The sequence below is a fragment of the Mus pahari genome, chromosome 1 (genome assembly GCF_900095145.1).
Source record: "Mus pahari chromosome 1, PAHARI_EIJ_v1.1, whole genome shotgun sequence".
In the NCBI taxonomy this organism is placed as follows: domain Eukaryota; kingdom Metazoa; phylum Chordata; class Mammalia; order Rodentia; family Muridae; genus Mus; species Mus pahari.
Genome location: NC_034590.1, coordinates 63,923,517 through 63,949,070, shown reverse-complemented (window position 1 = coordinate 63,949,070; position 25,554 = coordinate 63,923,517). Strand labels below are relative to the sequence as shown.

The following is a 25,554-nucleotide window of genomic DNA, read 5'->3' as shown; positions in this document are numbered from 1 at the left end:
GGCCTCTATCTTTATAAGATTGGATTTAAGTCATTTTCTTGTGCTTTGGCTCTGTAAGGATATCCAGGGCTTATAAGAAAGCTGGGCTCTGGTGGTGCCATATTGCCCTGACTTGTGTTTTTTGAATGGTTGTTAGCCATCTAGTTGTCCCTGGTGTTAACTAGATGTTCCTCTTGCCAGCAATACTCCTGGGAGGCAGGCAGAGCTGATGGCAGGAGGGTGGAGCTTGGGACAGCATGAAGCTTACATCTGGTGACTGTGCCCCTCGTGGTTCCGTAGGCAGAGGATTGGCAAGGAAGATGTTTCTGGGGCCTGGCAGTCCTCAAGAAGGCAGGCAGAGCTGTGGGCCAGACAATAGAGCTGGGGGGACACCTCATAACTCCAATTACCATGTGTTTAAAGGGCCAGTGTTCCAGAACATAAAAAATTAAAGTAACAATTATAAGATATTGCAAACTAAAGCAGGAAAATACCTAGGCCTATAGCTCAGTGGTGAAGAAGCCTAGCATACAGATAAGTAGAAGTTATAATAATTACAGCAATAAGAGGGAGACTAACACATTAGTGTTCACTTATTTTTTTTTGTCTATTTTTGTCTTACCTCTGTATTGGATTTTACATGCAAGGTCCTCAAGATTTGACATTAGTAACTATTCCAAGACCAAGCAGTATAAAAGTTAGATTTACACTTGATGTGTATTTTCAACTACCCTTTGGCTATAAGTGGATATTATCTAGAAAACAAGTTTTATTATATGCTTTTGAAGTCTAGTTTTTTATTATCCAATATTCTTTTTTTGTTTGTTTGTTTTTTGGGTTTTTTTTTTTTTTGGTTTTTTGAGACAGGGTTTCTCTGTGTAGCCCTGGAACTCTGTAGACGAGGCTGGCCTCGAACTCAGAAATCTGCCTGCCTCTGCCTCCCAAGTGCTAGGATTAAAGACGTGCGCCACCAGCCCGGCACATTATCCAATATTCTTAACATATCCTGATTAATTAGTGTAACTTTCGGGAGTTGGAGAGGTTGTAACTCTGGCCCTAGGACTTCTGATACCTCTGCTTTCAAAGGGTACCTGTATTCACACACCCAATACAGGTACAGACACATGCACATAGTATAAAATAAATCTTTTAAAAACTTAATTATTTTCAGGACTTTAAGAAAAATGCAAATGAATTCTTGGTGTTTAACTATTTCAAGGTTATTCTTTTGTTATACTGTTTCCCATCATTTCTCAGCAGTTTGGTATATGTTTCTTCCAGTTTGGTATTATTTAAATCTGTAAAGAAGTTCATTAACCTAGGTCTAGTGGTGCGTGAATGTATTCCCATCCTCCTGGAGGGAGAGGTAAAGGAGCTCAAGAATTCCAAGCCGACCCTAGCTCCATAACAGTGGGGTTCACTTATGTCAAACAATGCCCTATCTCGGGAGGGAGAAAAAAAGGTTGTTAGCTATAAAGAATTGCAGAGTTGAATTTATTAGGAATATTTTTATACAAACTGTTCTAAATTTGGATAACTCTATGCTTTCTCTCCCACTGTCTAGGTTTACTTGTCCCAAATGTGGCTCTACTGGTGACACTGGAAGTACCAATTACAGATACAAACTGTCCTTGAAAGTGGCAGAATCCAACAAACTATTTTTCATTACTGTATTTGGGAGCTGCTTAGATACATTTTTTGGACTTACGGCCACTGGTTTACACAGGTAAGAATCTTTATAAAGTGTTTTTTTTTTTTAACCTGACCGCTTGTCCATCATACTAATAGTATTTAGAAATACAAGTGTTGAGAGTATTTGTCATTTACTGAAAAGAAATCCTTTATCTCAGGCCATCAGTTTCCTTAAAAGATATCTACTGGGAAAGAAAATTTAATCAAAAATACATAGTCAGCCGGGCGTGGTGGTGCACGCCTTTAATCCCAGCACTTGGGAGGCAGAAGCAGGCGAATTTCTGAGTTCAAGGCCAGACTGGTCTACAGAGTGAGTTCCAGGACAGCCAGGGCTACACAGAAACCCTGTCTCAAAAAACCAAAAAAAAAAAAAAAAAAAACCATAATCATGTTTTAAATTCGGAGTATTCTGCAATTAAAACATTATAAAAACTCTAATCCGGGTTAGACACTTTGCAGATTCATCCCGTGAGTTTGACCCAATCACAGCCTTGAGACTTTAAGAATCCATACAAGTGAAATATTTTCTCATTGTCAACCTTCTTCCCTCTTTACCTACTAATTTTTCAGAAGAAACATTTGCTCCTATCATTTGTACATTAGGGCAAACTGCAGGAAAGGGACACCAGAAGGACCAAAGGCCACTCCTACCACAGCTGCTTTTACTTTCTCTTAGAATAATCATGGGCTCTGAAGATTAAGTAAGCATCTACTTTTTTGGGGGTTTCTTTTGTTTTTGTTTTTTTTTGTTTGTTTTTTTGTTGGAACTAAGGCTAAGGGCAAACTTTACACATGCTAGTCCACCACTAAGCTTCCTCCCCAGACCTTGTAGGCATCTGTCCACATTTGATACACTGGGTTTAGGAGGCTTAAATATTTTTCTCCTTTTGTGCCGCAGGAACCTAGTAGGAACAAAATGCGATGGTCATACTTTTTTTTTCTCTGTATGTAATTGACAAGGTTCATGACATATTTGAAAATAACTGTGTCTTCAGATTTTACTGCAAGGCAAAATTTCAAAGCTTACCACTTTATTTTCTTTCAAAGGTACCTTGAGGATTCTGTTAAAAGCCTAGAAACCCTGGACAGTGGTAGAACTCAGAGCCTATTGACCACAGCAGTAGAAAAGTGTTTTGTTGGACAAAGCTTTGTATTTGGAGTAACGGTAATTGAAGCATCTTTCTTTTGAATATCCTCTGTACTGAAATGATTGTAATTTCCCAAGTTGTTTTTAGAAGTTACATAGATACTAAAGCTTATAGAAGCACTTAAAACTATAAAAATAATTTACTTGTGATCTACTTAAACATTACAGGTTATAACTCCCTATTTTTTTGTTTGTTTTGGTTTTCTTTGTTTTTTGTTTTCTTGAGACAGGGCTTCTCTGTAGCTCTGGCTGTTCTGGAACTCACTTTGTAGACCATGCTGGCCTCGAACTCAGAAATCCGCCTGCCCCTGCCTCCCAAGTGCTGGGATTAAAGGCGTGCGCCACCACTGTCCAGCTAATTCCCTATTTCAAAAGCCAAAGAAGTTCAATTCAATGCTTTCAGAGCTTTAAAAGGGAGCATTTATTATGAATTAGAAAAACTATTAGATATTTCATTTTGAAAGATTACTTTCTTTTACCCTAAATTCTATACAAATTACCTAATTATGTTTTCTATAAAAGGATAGAAACAACCTTAAAGGTGAATATATGGAATTGTTTAAAAACATTAAAAATAGATTAAAGCCTGCTGTGGTGGTGCACATTTTTACTCCCAGCACTCAGGAGACAGAGCTAGTTGGATCTAAGTTCAAGGCCACCCTAATCCACAGAGCAAATTCTAGGCCAGTCAAGGCTACATTATAAGACCCTGCCTCAAAAAGAATAAATTCAGAAGAATGTTCTTAGATATATAACAGTAGAAAGTTTTAAAATGTACTAACTCTGAAGGAGTAACAAACTGACCTAAACTAAAAAGTACTAATGGAAATTTGATTATACTCTAAATGGGTATAATACAGAGAATATATAGCGCTACCAAATGGGCACTAAGGAAAACCCAAAGACAGAGGTAAACCAAGAGCTAAGGAGCTTTACTTTGTTGAAATATTACATAATTTAGTTCCCTTTTTCTGTTCTTTCTTTCACAAATATAATTTATAACAGAATGACTACTGTTTGCTAAGTTTTGTGTGATTGTATTATTGTTAATCAAATAATCTTTATTTCATAAATGAGACAAATGAGGTATGTAGGAGCTAGGAAACATATCTAGGACTCCAACATTCCTAGTAACTGCTGAAACAAAGATTTGAAGTCTCTGCCTAAGTTCATAGTCTTTGATATGTGCTATTCTTTCAGTAATAGTAAAGGAATTGGAGTTACAGGGATTATCATTATATCTCCCTTAACCTTTAAATTCCCATTTCCTCCTTGAACCAAGAGAAAGTTTCTTTATTCTCATTTAAATTCATTTACTTCTTTCATAGAATTTTGGAGGTGTATGTGGACATGATTCAGATTCCAGTAACCTTCAGCAGCCTTGCTGTAAGCACAGAGGAGAAGTCAGGACACTTGTAGCCTCCCAGATTGTTCTGCCTAACCCAGATGTTACTGGCTTTACAGTCATTGCCTATTTGCATCCGCTTTTACACAAGCAACCTCACTTTGGCTCTCAGGAACTTGGCTCTCAGGAACATAGCAGCGAGTCACTCACTTCAGATCACTCAGACAGTGATCTGAACAGCATACAGGGCTCTGGGAATACATCCTGGTTTTCAGAGTCTAGTAGCAGAGAGGATTTTTTCAGATTCTGGGAGCCATCTGTTGAACTGACTTCTACTGATTCACAAGTAACATCTAGTGATGATGACTTTCCAGCTTCAAAACAAATCATGGCCAGTGGTACTCCTAACCAAAACAGACACTGCATCTCCGTTTCTGAGGTCACTAGTTCTAAGAACTGCCACGATTCCCTCCAGAGTTTATGGAGCCTTCATTCTTGTATGGACAAGAATAATACAACAGGAAAGTTGGGTGAAGAATTAGGCTTACCGAGTCCAGTTCGCAACAGTTGTCATGAAAGTAGCTTGTCTGACTCTAATATTTTCCCTTCACAAATGCAAGAACCCTTTGAGGAACATAATTTAGAATGCTATAGTAAAGCAGAAAAAAATGATTATTCCCAGTATGATAATGCATGTTACCAGCATCATGAAGTAAATACTACCCCCATCCTTCAACAGAGGTCGTCTGCATTTTCATTGTCATCAATGAAACCCGAAAAAACAGCAAGTCCTTCCCAGAACTCTGACTCTTTGATTTGGGATGATCTACCACTCTCTGAAAGCCTGAACAAGTTTCTAGCAGTTGTTGAAAGTGAGATTGCTGTAACTGAGATAGATGCTAAGAATAGAAAACAGGGTATGGATGATAGCATTGATAAATGCCGCAAAAACTACAGCAGATTATCATTGACTCCGTGGAGAAATACCAGAGCCTTCTTAAATACATCACCTTTCAGCTTAAGATCATCCCAAGCAATGATGAAAGAAGACTCAGGGAAAGAGGCCTTCTTTTCCAACTGTAAGTCTAATTCAAGTCCCCAAATTAAAAAAGAACCAAAAGCAGACAAGACAGAAGAGGCTGTCTCTCTAGGCGGTAGTAGAAGTGATATCTCTGAGGATTTTCTGCCAGATAGTTGCTCATCAGCACTGTTTACATCTTCAAAAGATAGGGAAGCCTCCGTTACCTGGAAGAGGACTAGTGGGATCTTGCAACAAAGGAATGAAATTTCATGCAGGCCCAGTGCCTCAATAAGTGACTGTTCTGATCTCAGTAACAGATGTTTTACTGGATGTGGAGAAAGATCATATTCAGGAACAAAAGGAAAATTGGCAATACAAAACTCTTCTAAAAAATACAGTGATGTTTCTGATCATCACAAATTAGAAAATAAGAATTATAAATGGCCCGAAAAGCAAGATGACAGTTTCACAATATGCCGGAAGCTCACATATCCTTTAGAGACCCTTTGCAGTAGTCCAGAAAGTATAAATGCATCGAAAGAGATGCCTTACAGGCCTAGCAATAATAACTTACCACCAGGTTCTTTTGATCATGAAGGTAGTTACAATGCTTCTGCTGATCTTTTTGATTATATTACTAAAGATAAGGACATTGGAACAGAAATTAACAATATACCACAGGATAACTTGTTACCACTGGAAGCACCTTGCACAGAAAAATATCCTATAAATGAGAACTGTGGCCAGCCTTCACAAAAACTATCCTTGCAAAGCACATCACCCTCAGGGTATTCACGACCAAGGTCTCAATCAGACTCAGAATGTGATTTTGAAGAAAGCCAAGACTTCGTTCCATGTTCACAGTCAACTCCAGTTGCAGGCTTCCACCAAAGAATTCATGGCTTAAATGGTGCTTCCAAAATACTGCCTTCCATATATTCAAATCTTAATGCTAATTATAAAAACAGAAACATTTCTCCTCTAACTGGTAAATATCAAGCCACCTCAACCTGCCCAAAGAATATAAAGACATTTAAGCAGAAACCCAAAAGTCCTGTTGTATCTAGTTTGACACAAGCAAAGATTTTCAACCACTGCCCTGATGCTGAAAACCCTGAAAATGATGTGGATGAATGGGTCCCCCCTACCACCAAGAAAGTATTTATTTCAGATATTCTTGGATTCAGAGTCACGGGTTTAAGAAAACGCCTTGCTCTCTATTATTCCCCTGACCCTAAAGAATTACCAAGGAAGAAACTGATAAAAATCACACATAAAACCAACATTTAATTAAGAAGTTAAAGACTATACCTATAGTTGCAAAACCAAAAGTGCCCTAAGCATGATTATAAATTATCAGGCTGAAAATAGGAAAAGCCCATTTGGGATTTGCTTTTCAGAAGTCACATGGAAGCCACCTTCCATTTTCATAATACTTTTAGTGTCTGATACAAAAAGCATTTGGTAGCCAAAAGTATTTTCATATAAAGTCACATGAACCCAGTTCCCAGAAATTTGAAGTATGGCAGATCTGTTTGGAAATTTTTGCTTTCACTGATATAGAGAGCAGGCTTTATATTTTGAAGACTTACAGAAAGTCATTAATAGAGAATGGACTGTACTGAGCGCTGTTGGATCTTTCAAGGTTTCCACCATGGCTTGCTTTTTTTCTCCAGAATACTGTGATTTAGATAACTGAGCACTTTTCCTTACATTGACTGTATTAATATGTTGATTTTGTATTTAAAAGTATTTGTTAAAATATAGACATCCAGAAGTAAAGTCTTAAAATCGAAAATATCTTTTTTGTCATAATTTTTTACTATTTGAAAATTTCACACCACACACCCGGATCACACTCACTTTCCAGTCCTTTCAGGTCTGCCTGCTACCTTTGTGGCCTCCCCGCCACTCCCCCCAACAAAGAAGGAAAGAAAATACAAGTCCAGTCTCTGTTGCCTATATAGTCAGTGAACCATGGTCACATTCCCAGTCATCTTCCACTTAAGGCAAACATGGTCTTTCCCCACCCACACCCCTGTCAGAAGCGCTCGGTTGTGGAGAGCTCCACTTCAGCATCGTTATCACAGTTTTTAAGAGATCTCTTCCATGGTTTCCTGTCTAAGCTATTACTATTTTTTGGGTGAGTGGATAGGGTGGTTTGTCAACAAAGCCTTCTGTCTTCCTCTTTCTCAACTGGGTCTGGAGTCGTTGCTGCCACTGCAACAGCAGCTTCCTGTCCTTTACAGTCCTCAGAAGCATGGAGCATGGGCTTCCACATAAACCAAAATATCTTTAAGAACGTAACTGTTCAGCCACAGGGGATGGGGTGGGTGATGGTTTGAGGCTTTAATCCCAGACTCGGGAGGCAGAGACAGGTGTATCTCTGAGTTCAAGGGCAGCCTGGTTTTACAGAGCAAGTTCCAGGATAGCCACAGCTACACAGAGAAACCCTGTCTCAGAAAAAGGGGGACGGGGGTGGGGGGACGTGTCACAACTGCTAGGCTTAGGTTGTAACACAAGGCTAGCTAAAAGGTAATTAATCCTAAAGTGTTTGGGTCTGATGGATAAGACAGATACCAGCATGTCAGTACTATACAGGAAGTGCAGTGGTACAAATGTATGTCTTTTACATGAAGATTAAAACCTAATTGGTACTACAGTACTAAGCATTTTCAGTGTTTTTCATAATTAATATTCTGATCTTAGAATTGTTAATGATGAGAATGCTGCTTTGCCTAAATGCATAGTATAAAGACAGGTATTTTTAGGATCATTTCAGAGATGGTTGGAAATTATATACAAATTCAAAGCTAAAATTCATCTATTAACAGTCTTTGGTGAAACTCAAGGCACTGGAGAGACGTGACCGTGGCTAATATCACTTGCTCCACAATTATAAGGATTAGGATTCAGATCTCATCACCTGTGGGGCTGCTGGGTGTAGGGGAAGAGGGGGGAGGGAGAGCCCACATCTGGCCAGAGTGCCTGTGCTCTGGGCAGGCAAATGCCGGAAGACTGTTGGACACTTTCCACTCGGCCCTGGGTGGGCATCTGGCTGTGTGAAGCTACTGACCCCACTCCACAGGGGGTGGACAAGAGGCAGCCCCCTATTCCAGGGGCCCCAGGGCGCTCTGAACCCTGGAGATACGGGAGGGAGACCAGGCAGAGAGAGAGTCCCACGCAGGTAAGAGTCCTTAGTCTGGTCTGTGGCTGGAGTGTAGGAAGGCTTTCTGACGGGAGATTAGGCACGGCATGGCTCCCTAGGAGAAAGCCTATCCCATGGTCCAAGCACAGTGGGCCTTGATGAACAGAGACAGTCTATGGTTTTAGAGCTTTATTGTAGAAAGGCAGGGAGAAAGGAGAAAAGGTGGAAAGAGAGAGAGACTGGCCATGGCCAAGAGGAGGGAAGAGAGAAAGGAAAGGCTAGAGAGTAAGAGGTTAGAGAGAGAGTGAGGAGAGTAAGGGCAAGGAGAGAGGTGGGGCCAAGCAGCCCCTCTTCTAGTGGGCTTATCTTGTTGCTAGGTAAGTGGGAGGAGTCTAGCCTGAAGGTTAGAAAATCAGGTGACTGAAAACCAGGAGCTTCTCCTGTGGGGGTTGTGGGGGCGATAACTTTGACATGAGCCAGGGGTCTAGGAGACATGAAGGAATGCCTTCCCTCCCATGTAGGTGAATTATCACCACCCGGTCCTACTGGGGTTCCACCTTTCAATTCGACTGGAGACCAAGCTGTCTGCATAGCCCATTGCCCCGTAGTCACCCACAAGCCAGGTTTCCTGCAGCTCCTGGAACCACACAGCCCTTTTCTAGCCTTTGCAACTACACACATGCATGGACCACAAAAATGCACAACAAAGATTTTTGAAAATCAAAAATCCAAGTTTTAGCAGTTTTTAAGATCAACCCATTTTATACTGCAATTTAAATATACATTAGTTACTTACATAGTTAAGAATGACCTCAGAAATTATGTCTTTGTTTTCTATAATTAAGCTGTAAGCAGAAAATTGTTTATGAGCAATGAAAACACTGTAGTTCTTACATAACATTTGTTAGCATTGCATGTCATAACATGCACAGCTCAAAGTGCATGATATATGTTCAAAGCCAAAGTTGCATTGAAGTCACAAAGAAACACGGGAACCTTGGATTTCTTATACATTGCTTTTATTTTTTTTATGCAGAAATTGGTGCTACCAAAATTGTTTTTTTTAACTCCCAGCAGTAAATTGTACAACCCTGAATGGGTTCACAACTCATTGATTAATGAGCTAGGCCTAGTGTATATAATCAAATAATCCAAATCTATTATGTTCTGTGATAGGAGATGAGCTTAGAGTGTTATTATTTGGTTGTCTCTTGATGTCCTTCCAATGCCTTAGCTCTTACTTTGCATAACACTATCTTATATGAAATTACTTTTGAAATGTGTCCTACACTGGATTTGTATGTTTGATTCTTTATACTATCTTTGTCCCTCTAGTCCCAGTATTTACTGTAAATCAGCTCTAACGATTTGGTTAGATTCAGACTGCACAGAAGTGTTTTGTGGGGTTTCTTTAAAGACTTATTTATTTATTTTATGTATATGAGTACACTATAGCTGTACAGATGGTTGTGAGCCTGCATGCGGTTGTTGGGAATTGAATTTTAGGACCTCCGCTCCCTCTGGTCGGCCCCACTCACTCCAGTCAACCCTATTTGCTCCAGTCAACCCTGCTAGCTCTGGCTCAAAGATTTATTTATTATTATGCATAAGTACACTGTAGCTGTTTTCAGACACACCAGAAGAGGGTGTCAGATCTCATTATGGGTGGTTGTGAGCCACCATGTGGTTGCTGGGATTTGAACTCAGGACCTTCAGAAGACCAGTCAGTGCTCTTACCTGCTGAGCCATCTCTCCAGCCCCTGTTTTGAGGTTTATGTTGTGCGTTTACATTATCTCATCAAGAGACACCATATCAAATTGCTCTGCTCTGTGATGATAAGGTTAAATTGCTTAGTTAAGGTGTGCAGAAGTGCCTCAGCAGTTCACAAGCAACTACTGCTCTTTGGTTCTCAGCACTCACATTGGGCTCATAACTCATAACTCATAATCAACTGTAACTCCAGTTCCAGGAAATCTGATACTTCCAGCTTCTGCAGGCACCTGCACTCAAGTGCACATATACACACAGACTCATGTGCACACAAGTATATTTTCTAGTAATTTTAAAGAGAAATTTGGTCCACCAGGAACTCTAAAACTGGTAGGGAGGTTCAGTGGATTTGCTGAGGTCCATGGTAGAAGAGATAATTACTACATGGAAGAGGCTGTGGAGGACCTGAATGACTTGGGAGTGGCGTATGTTGCGTTTGTAAAGGGCTAAAACAATAAAAAGGGATGAGAAGGGCAAGAGCCACAGTGGGTGTCTTAAAAAAAAAAAAAAACAAATATGGTGATTTCCTGATAAAATGTGGACTAGAGGGTGTTTTTGTGGGAGCCAGAGAAAAATAATAATAATAAAAATAGTCTCAGAGAGAAACAGGAAAGGCTGCAGACATCTGTGGAAGAAGAAAAGGATACTAGACAAGAGCAGAACGAGAGACATCATGGTGTAGATCGGGCCGAATGGCGCATCATCTGGACAGCTTCCTGGTTAGGGGACAGGACCCAGAAGCTGCTACCCAAAAGGGAAGCCAGGCAAGTCTTACAAGCCCACGATCTTCTATCTTCACATCCACTTGTGGGTGTGAGGGAAGCAGTGATCCTCCAGCAAATGGGCAAGCAGAGAGAGATCTCAAGTTTTTGTCATGTTGTGTGACTAGGCGGACAGTGGAGAAGCACCATCCTGAGAATATTATACACAGTGACCCACCAGGGTTAAGAGCCTCAATTTGACCTACCACCGCTCCTGGGTACAAGAAAACCCAGACAGACATTTTTAGACAACAAGAATCCAAAGGATGCAGATGACAGAAATGTGGCTCAAGCTAAAAAGAGCTCAAGGATCTAGCACTCTTCTTGGTATCAGGGAACAGATCTCCTCAACTGAAATCACTATGAAGTTTGATAATTCTGCTCCTGAAGCCAGCAGTTGGATCAAAGCCTGGAATCATGTATTCTGTCATTTGCTGCTGGAGAGCTTGAGAACTCTTGAGATTCCAGGGCTGTAGATGATTGAAACAAAACAAAAACAGCTGAATAGAATTGTAAGTTGTGTAAGTTAAAATCAAAATACACCAGGAACTCTGCTATGAGACTTTTGCACATTCTGTGCATATGCCTATAATACCTACCGAGGGTTATACACTGTCCTTTCTTTTCATTTCCCTCATGTCTGTATTGAAGTGACATGCTACTGTTGCCCTTGACTATCCTATATAAAATAACAGCACTGTACCATCACTACCTTGCTTCCCTGTCCCTGGCCTTACTATCTCCATAGTAACTATCAACATTTGACATACTATGAATCTCCTCCTTTTTCTACCACTTTCCATATAATGCAGATCTCTGAGAAAGTGAATTTTCATTCTTGCAGTGACTAGAACATGATTTGGCTTATAGCAAATAATAAATAGGCAGACACTGATTTTGTTGTTATTATTCTATACAAGAAACCCGAGATTCTATTGGCCTGCTGTCTGTAGCAAGAACCCATTGGAACATTACTTGATCAGGATCAAGATACTCTTTCTACTTTCTTCCCTCTTGAGCATGCATCTTCTCCAAGTCAGAAGGCATGTTTCTAGAACTCCTGGGCAATGCCCCTTGAGGTGTAGACTTCCAACCCTGCCTCCTTAACGGGGACCTCCCTGGTACCAGTTGTGTGCCTTATGTGAAGGCATTGCTGGCCACACTCTGACCTTCATAAATCAGCATTCTCAACTAACAGCATAATATGAGAGATCCAAGGAAAAGAAAAGAAGCCTGAGATTCAAAGAGGATAATTTGTTAAAAGTGTTAGATACTTTTATTGAAAACCTTTGCCTAGAATGCTGTCTTCATCTGTCTTTGCCTAAAATACAGTGCTTTTCCTACTCCAAAGACTGCTTTAAAGCGTTGTGGTTTCAATAGGTATTGTTTCCATAGACTCATGTGATTGAAGGCTTGGCTACAGGAAGTGGCACTATTAGGAGGTGTGACCTTGTTGGACTAGGTGTGTTCCTGTTGGAAGAAGTGTGTCACTTGGAGGTGGGCTTTGAGGTTTTATATGCTCAAGCTACACCCAGTGTCCCAGTCTCTTCCTTTCTGCCTGCAGATCTAGAACAGAGATGTTTACATGATATTCCTTCAGTACCATGTCTTTCTTTCTGCAAGCTGCCAAGCTTCCTGCCATGATGATAATGGACTAAACCTCTGAAATGGTAAGCCAACCCCAGTTAAATATATCCTTTGTAAGAGTTGCTGTAGGCATGACATCTCTTCACGGCAATGAAATCCAAACTAAGATGAGTTTAAAAATGCATTTTAAATGAGCATCAATAAATTGTATAGTTTCTTAAGCTCCTACAGTATAGATCAAAGTAAGAAAGACTGTTTCTCTTGCTTATTTTTATTTAGATAAGAAGATACCACTATTCTCTGGAAAATCAAATATGTTAAAGGTGTGAAAATTGAAAATGTCTTGTATTATTAGCATTGTTTCCTGAAACAAAACAAAACCGAAATTTCAGTTCCTGAAATAGGCTACAGTTCTTGAAATATTCAGTTGTGAGCACCTAGCCCAAAGCACACATGTGATTGTTACTGTAAATATAGATCCAGGTTTCATCTCAAGACTGGATCCATTTAGGGGGGTATACAGATAGCTTATATTAGATATTGTCTGCCAGTTATCAGAAATAATTAAGTCTAATATAAAAATTATCCGCATAGTTTTTTATGATAGTTTTTTTAATTTACCAAATACTTATTTGGAACATTCCATTGCACACATGAAGTGCACAATGATTTAAATCTGGATATTTGGGAAATAAGCTATATTTATACCTCTCTTGTAGTGACCAATATTGATATATTTATGAATGGCATTTTTTGTTTTGTTTTGTTTTTTAGGATTTATGCTGATTTACAAGGCATCTCATTTTGCTAAAGGAAAAAACAATGTGTGAGATATAACTTTCTAAAGACTCTTGATGGAAAGCTATGATTTAGGGTCAGTGGCTCTGGCTAGCTGTAGTTGCTAAACAGTCCCTGCTACTTAGAACTAAATAATATTAGAATCATGAAATTGCCAACATATGACTAGTTTTGACCTGTAGTAACAGCAGTCTTAAATGATTCAAATAGTAAGAGAACAGTTAAAAACCGTAACATGGGTAAAGTCAGAGCAGAAATGTTGGCAAACATCTCTGTTGTGCGTTCTAAGAATATACTCAACTACTGAGGTATACCCCTCAACACGCTAAAAGAAGGGACTACATAACAAAATTGAGAGTCTCATATCAACTTCAGAGCTAGTGTCATTGTATAGTAACAAATTCATAATTTAATTTTGTCTGACCCAATAATTTATAGACTCTTAATGATGACATTCAATACAGTTACATTCTTCCTGTGTTCAACTAACTGAAGAACAGTGTTTCGGGGACCTGAAGTTTATACGTCTGTTCTTTCTATCATCCTATAGATTCTACTATGCTTCTTAAAAGACTGTACTCTTTAAGGCACATGCCAGTTGTGTACATATTGAAGTTGCATGAGATAGTCCCATGAGAATAGATAGTGTGTATTAGACACACAACAACCCTTCTTCCACTCTTATTCCTCCCTACCCAAAGCACCATTTGAAATCCTTAGCACTGATTATCAACTTACTTTCAAAGCAACTGATAATATTTTTTTAAATTTACATAATGAGCAAAACATGAAATATTTGGTTTTTCTATACTTGGTTGTTGTACTTGATACTATATACTATACTATAATTTGGGTGCAAATGATATTCTCTTTGGCTGAATAAAACTTCTTTGTGTATATATACAATATTTTCTTATTCATCCATTGACTTTAGCAGTTGGTTTCATTCTATACTTAGGTATTTTGAGTAAAGTTGTAATATACATGGGCATATATTGACTATATTTATTCATACATACCTCTCCCAGATAGAAAGTTAGATAATTAGATACATAGTTAGTAGATAGGTGACAGATAGATAGATAGATAGATAGATAGATAGATAGATAGATATTGAATGGCTTCAAAGAGACATCATGACCAAGGCAACTCATAAAAGGAAGAATTTAATTGGGGCTTGCTTACAATTTCAGAGCTTAGTCTATGACCATCATGGCGGCAGGCAGGCCTGGTACTGGAGTAGTAGCTGAGTGTTTACATATGACAGGAGAGATGGAGGTAGAGTGAGACTGGATTTGGAATTGGCTTTTAAAACCTAGAAGCCTACCCCCCTAACACACCTCCTAATCCTTCCTAAGGAGTATTCAAACATAGAGCCTCTGGGGGCCATTCTCATTCAAACCAACACAGTAGCCATTAGCATTTTGTCTGTTGAGACAAGTCCATTCAAATCATTTGCTCTTTTAAAAAGTTTTTTAAAAATTTTTTAAAAATTGTTTTTTATATTTTTATGTAGCTTTTATATATATCTGGGTATCAGATGAGCCTCATTCTGTGGGTTGTCTCTCACTCCATTGATTGTTTCCTTTGCTGGATACAGCTTTTCAGTTTGCTGTAATTTTACTTTTCAGTACTTCCTTTTGTTTCTCCTACTTCAGAGAGTCTATCCTCACAATCATTGCCTGCACCATGATCTTGGAATATTTCCATATCTTTTCTATTAGCATTGATAAAGAGTCTTGAGTCTTATAGTTAGATCTTTAATTCCTTTTAAGTTGATTTTGTATAGAGTGAGAAGGACCAACTTTCAGTCTTCTAGAGATGGATATGCAGTCCCCAGCAACACTGGTTGAAAGACAGTCCTTTCTCCAGAGTGTGTTTTTAGCAACTGTGTTGAGAATCAGTTGGCTACAGATGAGTTAACTCATTTCTGAAATCTCTCTTCTATTCTACGGGTCTAGTTTTATGTCAGTACTGTACTGTTTTAGTTAATATGGCTCTGTTGTATATTTTGAGATGAGCTATATAGTATATATGGATCACTATATATCAGCTATACAGTGATGCCTTCAGCTTTGATCATTTCTTTCCCAGTTTGGCAAAGAATATTATTGTATTTAATGGGGATTACACTGATCTGTAGGTCACTTTGAGTAGCATGCATACTTTGACAATATTCTTTCAAACTGTGAGTCTGGGAGGTCTCTGCATCCTTTAATCAGGATTCATCAGGGAACAATCTTACTTCTGTAGTTAAATTTATTTCTAGAGTTTTTTTGTTTTGGTATATTTGGGGGGAGTTGTGAATCATGTTGGCTTCATGATTTCTTTCATAATAAATTGATGGATATATAGGAAACTCATATATATATATATACATATATATATATACATACATACACACATATATATTATATTTATTTACATTTCAAATGTTATCCCCCATCCTGGTTTTCCCTCCGCAAATCCCTTAACCCATCCCACTTCCCACCTGCTTCTATGAGGGCGCTCCCCCACCCACCCACCCACCCACCCACCCTCACCTCAATGCCCTAGCATTCCCCTATGCTGGGGCATCAAATCTGCACAGGACCAAGGATCTCCCCTCCCATTATTCTGATTTTGTATCCTGTTTTTATATACTATTCATCTCCTCTTGTGGTAGTGTCTTTACAGTTTTCTATGGACAGACTCATATCATCTAAAAACAGGAATAATTCGCTTCCCTTTTGTTCTAATTGTATATGACTTTTATTTTTCCTCTTGTTGAACTGCTCTGGCTAAAATGTACTACACTGTGTAAGAATGTTGTCCTGGTTAATTTTTTTCATCCTGACCCAAGCTTGAGTAATCTTGGAAGAGAGAACCTCAACTGAGAGAATGCTTCAGTCGTTTTGGACCTTAGGCAAGTCTATGCAGCATTTTCTTGATTACTGACGGATATAGGAAGGCCCAGTCCAGTGTGGGCAATACCAGCCTTGGGCAGGCAGTCCTGGGTTGTGTAAGATATCAGACTAAGTCAGCTTTGGGGAAGTTAGTCAGTAGCAGTCATTTCCTTTATGGCTGCTGCTTCAGTTCTTGCCTCCAAGTCTCTGCCTTGAGTTCCTGAACTGACCTTCCTTCATGATGTACTAACTGAGCTAAAGTCAAGCCTTTCCTCCCCAAGGCCTTTTGTTTGCTTGGTCAGAATGTTTATCACAGCAATAGAAAGCATACAAGGACAAGTGTTAAAAATAAACACCAGCACCTGCTTTCTGTAAGGCTGGGTTTCTGTTCCATATTGACCTTGGGGCTGTGTGTTTGGTGTATTGAGGAAGAAGCCTTAATGCCAAGGACTTTACCATGAAATAAAGCTGAATTTTTTTTCTTTTTATGCATCTACCGAGAGTATGGTATTATTTTTCCCCTTCATTCTCTTTATGTGTAGCACATTTATTAACTTGCATGTATATTGGACCATCCTTGCATCTTTATGTGTAGCATATTTATTAACTTGTATGTATATTGGACCATCCTTGCATCCCTGCAATGGAACCAGAATGATCGCACTGGATATCTTTTAAATGTGCTGTTGAATTTGATTTACTGGTATTTTCTTGTGGCTTTTTGCATCTGTGTTCTTTTTGGATCTCAATCTAAAGTTTTCTTTCATGTGTCCTTGTTATATTTCTTCACTTACTGCGTAAGATCAAGTGTGGAGTCTTTTTCAAGTATTGGCAAAAGGATAACACTGGCCTTAAACATTTTATAGTATAAGAGTTTAGCCAAATAATCTGTTCCTGGGCTTTTCCTTTTTTTTAAGATTTATTTTTATTATTTTTAAATATGTATATATGTATATGTGTGTAGGTGTATATGTATGTTTATCTGTGGGTATGTGCACAAGTGCAGGTGCCAGGGAGCACAGGGACATTGTATCCCCTGGAGCTAGGGTTACAATTAACTTGCTGATGTGGGTGCTGGAATTAAGTCTTGGGTCCTCTAAAGGTGCAGCAAGCAGTGACCACTCTTTCTTTTTTTCTTTTTTCTTCTTTTTCTTTCTTTCTTTCTTTCTTTCTTTCTTTCTTTCTTTCTTTTTTTTTTTTTAAGATTTATTTATTATATGTAAGTACACTGTAGCTGTCTTCAGACACTCCAGAAGAGGGCATCAGATCTCATTACAGATGATTGTGAGCCACCATGTGGTTGGTGGGAATTGATCTCAGGACCTTTGGAAGAGCAATCACTGCTCTTAACCATCTCTCCAGGCCCCCCCCCCCCAGTGACCACTCTTAATTGCTGATCCATCTCTCTAGCCCGGCCCTGTAGTTTCTTTAGGTGTGATTAGTGAATGTGAACACAATGTATACACTGTTTGGGCTCTGTGGTCCACAAACACACCCAAAGTCAAGCAGAGTGAAATGAGGTAATCTAAACTTGAAGTACATCAGGTGGTAGTGACTTCCTTTGGCATTGTTGATGTTGGCTCTGTTTCTAAGGGTCTTTGTTTGGCACTACCTGTACCAGGAGGAGTGAGGGGCCTAAAGTACTTGTGGTCAGTCCATGGTCATAAACGATACAGGGCTGGTAGAGGAGGCAGTATAAAGCAAGAGAAACTGTGGTGTTCTTTGATGGTACTATAGAGATGTCAGGAGCTGTACCCTTGTCCCTGCCCTGGCATAAGCCAGGACAAGAACCACTGACTAGGGCTTTTCTCCTTAAGACTCTTTGAGCTGAAGCTGAGTATGTCACAGTCATTCCCAAGGAAAGGTTTTCTTTAGACCTAGTTAGACCAGGTAGCCCAGGACAGGGCAGCAGCCCAGAGCTGGAACATTGTTTCCAGCTACCTCAGAATGGCCTTGGGAGTTGTGGGCATCCATAGAAGCAAAACTTCCCTCTCCTTCTGACAGATACCCAAGTATCACACTGAAAGGAGTGATTAGACTGGCACAGGTTACTGATGGGTATGAATCTATAGTTTCCTGTGTTTCTCGTTTCAGAGGGCAAGTGTGGTGATCTTGCTGCCCTTTTCTTTTTTCTTTATAGAGACGTTTATGTAGCTCACAGTTCTGGAGGTTCAAGGGGATAGCACCAATACTGACGGGCTTTTATAAAGTCTTCATTATTGATGGTATCACAATGGCAAGGCAAGACATTCCAGAAAGCATCATCCTCTCTCTTCCTCCCTTCCCTCTCCCTCTTCCTCCCCTCCCTCTGCTTCCCCTCCCCTTCTTTCCCTCTGACACAGGGCTTCTCTGTGCACCCTTGGCTGTCCTCAGTAGACCAGGCTAGCTTTGATCTCAGAGATGTGCCTGCCTCTGATGAGACACTGAGCAGGATCTCTCTAGACTTGATCCTCCTATTTGCCTGAATTTTGTATCACCCATCCCTTTCAATATAGAATGTTCAGTGGTTTGTTTGTTTGTTTTTTGTCAAAGTCACTCTGTTGGGCCAAGTTTTGTTTTCAAGGCCATAGAATATTTGTAACATCTCAGAAATTGTATATACAGGGATTTCTGATATTCCCTTTTAAGATGGCTCCTCAGTACAGCTTATGGTAGGTTTGCTGGGAAATGATATGAAATCCATTCCCAACACAGTGCTACTAAGTAGATTTCAGGCATATCTAGTTACTCAGGCCTACAAGGGTTGCAAAACTTTCCAGTGTTACAAGAAGCCTTGCTGGTGGCTTTTTTTTTTAACCCTCCCTTAACCCGCTAGAGGGCCAGTAAATACTGCATATTTTCTCTTACTATACTGTTGCCCCAAGACCCTGAATCTTACAAGGTTTCAACTTCTATTCAGCTGATTACTCTTCCTAAAATATAACTATATACTTGTTGCTTTGTTTTTTCTTTAGAGTAGAGCAGATGAGTGTTGGGTGCTCCTAAAACAATCCACCTGTTACATTCAATCCAAGTCATGCATCTGTCATATGAATATTAGACAACAGAAGATGAGAGATAAGTATTGGAGGTAGAATGAACTTTGAGAAACGGTACATATCTTTGACTCTTGCTGTAGAAATAGTGAGAGGCAGGGTGACTCTAAAAGGTACATTCCTGTTTGCCTTATTTTCTTATCATTATTCTTTAATCTTTTTTTTACAGTCCAGTTGTTAACCCCCTCCCAGTCCGCCCTCTTACTGTTCCTCATCCCATACCCCCCCATCTCCAAGAGGATGGCCCCACCCCATCCCCATCCCCACCCCACCAGACCTCCCTACTCCCTGGGATCTCAAGGGTTAGGTGCATCTTCTCTCACTGAAGCCAGACTAGGCAGTCCTCTGCTGTATATGTTTTGGGGGACTCATAACAGTTGGTGTATGCTGCCTGGTTGGTGGCTCAGTATCTAAGAGATCTCAGGGGTCCAAGTTAGTTGAGATTGCTGAACTTCCTATCGGGTTGCCCTCCTCCTCATCTTCTTCCAGCTTTATCCCAACTCACCCACAAGGGTCCCCAGCTTCTGTCCATTGGTTGAGTGTAAGTATCTGCATCTGACTCTTTCAGCTGCTTGAGGGCAGCCATGCTAGGCTCCTGTCTGTAAGCATACCATAGCATCACTAATAGTGTCAGGCCTCAATAATGGTGAGTATGCAAACGAATGAATGGATGCCTTACTAGTAATTAATAAGTACTCCCATTTTGAATTAAGTGATATCTCTTCAGAACTATGTAATGTATTTAGCTACACTTAAGTTAAACTTAGAGATACCCATATTTTGAAGTTGAAAAAATTAAAGGTTGAAAAATACAACTCTAATGTCATACCTGAGACAGGAATACGGTTTATACTCCTGCTTACCATTGCATTACTCCATCTAATGCATCATAGGATAATGTCACCTTCTCAATAATTAACATAGATGATTTTCACATCTGAATATGACAGGGTAATCTTAGTGTTCTAACCTAAGGAAAGTTTAAAGGTGATCTAGTATAGGCCCTATCATAGAGGAGAAAAAATATACAAAATATTCAATGACTTGACAAAGGTCAGCCAGCCTCAGAATTAACACTCAAACTCAGAAGATCTAGAGCCCTACATGAGGGCACATTCCAGGTTATACTGAAGGACACGAGTGTACTTGAGCTGAATCGGTTTTGACATATTGACATGATATGTAATCCTCCAATTGGGGGCAACAGGAAATGTTTATTTATGTACAAGTACATGGGAAATCAATTTCCATTCAACTTTTTAAAAAATTGTTACAAGTAAAAAAATGTGTTAAATACATTCATTCTTTGCACACAAAATACATTTTTGACACTTTTGCTCTCATTATGAATTACTTCTTAATAATAAAAACTTAAACTACAACACTCAGTAGGCTTGGCAATTTGATGATCTTTTTTCCAAGATGCAAATTTGAGATAGTTAGAACATAAGAAACCATACCTTTAAAATGCTTCTTCGCTGACTGAATGGTCCTACCAAGTTTAAGGAGTGCCCTCTCCAGTATGATAGGTAGCTGTCTTTAAAGGAATGTGGAGAAGTTTGAAATTCTCAAACAATGTAATTTCAACAAGGACTGAAGGAGTCCTCATAAAATTGATAGCCATATCAAAATGACATCCTCACAAAAATATTCTTACAGACATACCTGACAGGCATTATTCTAGAGTCCAATTGACCACTTTAATTACGATCATAAATTTTATTCTCCAAGGAGGACTTTTAAAAGATTCTATTTAAATAAATACAAATTACTTGGTTTTTGAGATGTGAAAGAAACCATGACCACATACAAAAATTACATAAATGTTCTAGCAGCATTACTTATACTAGCCAGAAAGTAGAAACAATCTAAATGTCCAATATTTGATTAATTTACAGATAAAATCTCTCTCTCTCTCTCTCTCTCTCTCTCTCTCTCTCTCTCTCTCTCTCTCTCTCTCTCTCACACACACACACACACACACAGAATATTACTTAGCCATAAAAAGAACATACTGACTCATGCTACAATACAGATGAGTCTTGAAAACCTTAATAGAAGCCAGGCACAAGAGGCCACACATTGTCTAATTATATTTATATGAAAGGCAAATCCATAGACAGAAAGCAGATAGATTGTTCCCAGATGCTGTGGAAGGAGAAGGTTTGACTGCTAATGGATACAGAGCCTTTAGGGAATGACATATTCTGAAGTTAGACAGTAGTGACAATGTACAATATATTGAGTATACTAAAAACACTGAATTTAATACTTCAAAGGGGCAAGTTACTGTGTGTGAATTATCTGAAATTTTTAAAGATACAATTTTACTTAAAAATGCTTTTTTTTTAGTTCCTGGTTCCTCTTTGTCCCCCTTTTGAAATTGGACTAAATTTTTTACAAATCATCTTTCTACACAATATTTTGAACTAATTATACTCAGGTTACAAATGGCTTATATTTATAATGGCCTTTTTGTTAAGTAAACTTAATACATGGACACAAAATATATATTGTACAGTTAATATCTGCATATCACATTTTAAACCAAGAACTATGCATCTATTAAAGCAGATGATTAGGATTTATATAGTGATATATATGTGTGGAGTTTACTGAGATCCTATGCAATAAGCCAGTAGCCATATATTAGGAACTGAGTTAAAAAAATCTACTGGTCAACCTCTTTGCTGAAACTGTATTAAATATTAGTGTTTTAATGGAGAGATTGAAGAAAATAAGGGATTTTCTAAGTCTCCACAAAGCAGCTTCTACAAATACTTTAACTAGCTGTGGAGATTTCCAGAATGGAATATTTTGCATCGTATGTCATCCTAATGCTGAAAGTCATGCATTACAGTGTGTGCAGTAACATACAGGGCACACTTTCTTCAAATTCTTGTCTTTGTTCTTTATTAGTTGCAATTTTTAGCAGAATTTTTTTTTCTTTTCTGAAAACAGCAACTTTGCTCATGCACTACTTGAGAAAGATTTGTGTGTCTCATTTACACACCATCAAAGGAGTGCTAACATCAGGCGGGTCTAGATGGACACTCCAATGAGTGAAGCTAGAAGCCAGCATTCCAATCGTTTGAAATGTTTTATACCAGGGACCTGAAAGTCCCAATCAGCCCTAAAAAGGATGAAATTACTTTAAAAAATTCATTTAATAAATCAACTGACATTCATTGTCAAATAGTCTACAATAAATTTCCACTAACATTCTGTAATTGTATAGAACATGAAAATATTTACTCCTAATGATTACATTCCAGAAGCAGTATGCTTAGCAGCTGTTTTTAAGAGGGCTTTATCAAGTTTATTATTATTATTTAATCCAGGCGTAACTGTGTAATAACAAAAAGCTATGTGCCATTCTTCAACTAGTGAATTATTCTAACCAAACAAATTCTTTTCTTAACCCTGCACTTGAAGTTTTGCTCTATTAGGAAGTTAGTACCCTAATTTTTATTTCAAAATGTAGCACACACATAGAAAGGGAGATAAAAAACATTTAGAGTATTAGCAATACATTCATACAATAATGTTGTATATGGAATTAAATCTAAAAGCAGATCACATAACTGGGATTTATGATATCATTTCTACCTATAGATGGAGAAGAGCCACAGAACCAGAATTAGCCTCGCTTGGATATCCATTATACATTAGTAAAGGGAGAAATGCATGGATAATTAAAGAACTAATCAACAATAGGGTTATCTAAATCTGATCCCAGTAAGAAATTAAGAGCTAGTCAACAACTGTCCTGATGTTCACCAAGAGGATAAGGATCACCACCACCTTAACACACTTTTAGGACTTTGTTTGCAAATAGTTGACAATGGGCAATAACAGACAGCAAACGTGACCTCTTATAGATAACAACCAAGCCATTTTCTTCCCATGGAGAATGAAATCAACAAGAGGTTTGTATTGCACTGTGAGGTATTTCAGTTCTAAGAGAACGTTTCCTGATAATAAGGAGTTTATAACCCTGGAATCGTCTATTGAGACAAAATGTCTCTCAAGATGTGTGGAAAGAAACAGGTGACTGACATGTAAAAGCAAATCGAATCAGACACTTCCTTTTAAGGAACCCTCATAGAAATGCAATTCTTTTCTTTGTAACAGACTGACCCAAATCATTTCTTACAGTCTTGAGATGGAGTCTCCCTGTGTTGCCTTAGCTCCCACCTCAGCTTCCCAAGTACCTGGGACTAAAGTCACATGTCACTGCTCCAACTGCCAAAGTTTATTCTTAACTAAGAGGAGAGAAAACAAACAAACAGACAAACACAAAAACCTAATATTTGAATTTTTACTGTTTGCTGAGCAACATATTTTCAGTTTATCTCATCTAATTTTCAGCATATTCCTAACAGGTCCATCTCACAGATGGAAAAAAACTCCTGCTCAAACTTTGCTTAAAACCCCAACTAACTTATCTATTGTAGGGCTGCACACAGCCAGCCTAGTGCCTGCCTTTCATACCTCTCTATATATCATTGTCTGAGCTATCAGTCACCACTGACCAAGAATTTCATCAGAACATGGCTCAACATCTCCCATTCTCCTCTAAATCAGTTGGGGAAAAAAAAAAAAAAATGTAACTCACACACCTGATGAGGTCAGAGCAGAACTAGCCTTTATATTCTGATTTCTTACCCAGTCAGAGAAAGTCTCACCAAATTCAAGTATGTTTCACTCCATACTGATTCAAGAGCAATGTTTTCTTTTTCTAAAATCTAAATAAGTCTGTCAGACTGGAAAGGGGTCAAGCAGCTTTACAAATGCGATCATTTGGCTCAGACATTTTAATTAGCAAATATTGTTTTTAGTTATTTTATTTTCAAGTTAAAGACCTGTTTTGTACTGTGTGCATGCACTTTACTTTATATATGAAGCAAATTGGCCTTCACTCTTTTAAATTCACTTTCTCCACAATCATCAGCAAATGTCATTAGAGACTTCCAAAAGCAGATCTTAAGGATGCCTGTCTACCTGTGATCCTCCTGTCCTCTCATGAACACCAAACTACTGGGGATTCGCTAATGGAGGCTTCTCCTATGTTAAACCACTTCTAACATCCCGAAGAGAACACACTGTTTATTAGGCCAAATGAGATAAATAATTTCTATGATTTCATATAACCTCTGCCTAAATGATACTTCTTCCATTTTTAACCTGGAAGCCAGTTTGATTTCAACAGGGACTAACAAAAGTTTTTAGTTTAGGACTTAATGGCAGATCAGTGTCTTGGTCTAAGGACATGTAACCCAACCTATTCCCTAGAGGGCTGTGACAGAATATAATGCCTTTTAAAAAATATCATTAACTGTTGGTCAACATATATTTAATTGAGCATAAGAAAGGGGACTACTATTTAGGATTCTGAGTTAATAGGAGTATCTGGGCCAATCCTCTCAACACTGTAGGTTCTGTGCACATTTCCTTTGCTCAGTTTGTATCTACCATTTGCTTGACAGAAAGGCGGCTACTACAGAGGGTTCCAATTTTTTCATGATATTCTTCCTAACACAGCCTAATATGTGTTTCTATGGCTTGGGTGTGATAGTCTTCATTCTATCTCTTTGAACTGTGAAGTATCTTTTATATTCCTCTCTATGCCATGTCCCACAAAAGTCCTCCAAATAATGTTCAACTATCTTGTGTCAAATTCATTTACCCCACTAGTTATCCCTCCATTTGTTTTTAGTTTCAAAGAGTTGGCTCATTAATCTTAGTAAGACTGAGGAAAGAGAATCACCATGAGTTCAAAGCCAGCCTGAACTACATTGTGATTTCTATGCCAGCCTGATTTCCAGATCTCAAAAAAAAAAAAAAAAAAAAAGAGAGACAAAAAGTAAAAAACAGTGTCTCCCCAGAGTAATTATAACATGAACATCGTGTGATTTAGGAAGGAGGTGAGGAGCCATGTATATTACTCAATAGTAATGATTGACCTGAAGGGATACTATCATAAACCAATATTGCCTGTATGTACAGTGTAAGGGAAAGGCGGAAAGGCAGCTTTCCTTTCAAACATAAACTCGTGCCACATGAACAAAAATCCCAGAAAAGAACATCTTCTTCATTTAGTGTTTAACAATAATTGCTTATGTGGAATGCATCTTGTCAGAGAGTGAGATGTGAAACACACCTGTCAAGACCATGGTGGAAGGAAGAAAGTAAACCGTCACTGAAACCATCGCTGTTAAAACTTCTTTAAACAAACAAACAAACTACAACATCTTTCAGAAACTAGTAAGAACGTGATCCCTAATAAGTACATCCGGCCATGAGATGCAGAACATTCTGTAGGACTAAGACTCAGAACCTTCCCTGTCTTTAAGGCCACTGGTATGACACGTGGGGGTAAAAA

At 38.7% G+C, this 25,554-nt stretch overlaps 1 protein-coding gene across 1 annotated transcript in view; it reads left to right on the top strand.

Annotated features, from left to right (window-relative positions):
* Ddias (DNA damage induced apoptosis suppressor) overlaps positions 1-6,531 on the top strand; it is a 19,650-nt gene extending 13,119 nt beyond the window's left edge. The window contains exons 4-6 of the mRNA XM_021214174.2: positions 1,544-1,705; positions 2,719-2,836; positions 4,147-6,531. Coding sequence (XP_021069833.1) covers positions 1,544-1,705; positions 2,719-2,836; positions 4,147-6,474 — 2,608 coding nt within the window. The 3' untranslated portion in view covers positions 6,475-6,531. The remainder of the gene's footprint in view (positions 1-1,543; positions 1,706-2,718; positions 2,837-4,146) is intronic.
* Positions 6,532-25,554: the final 19,023 nt, after the last annotated feature.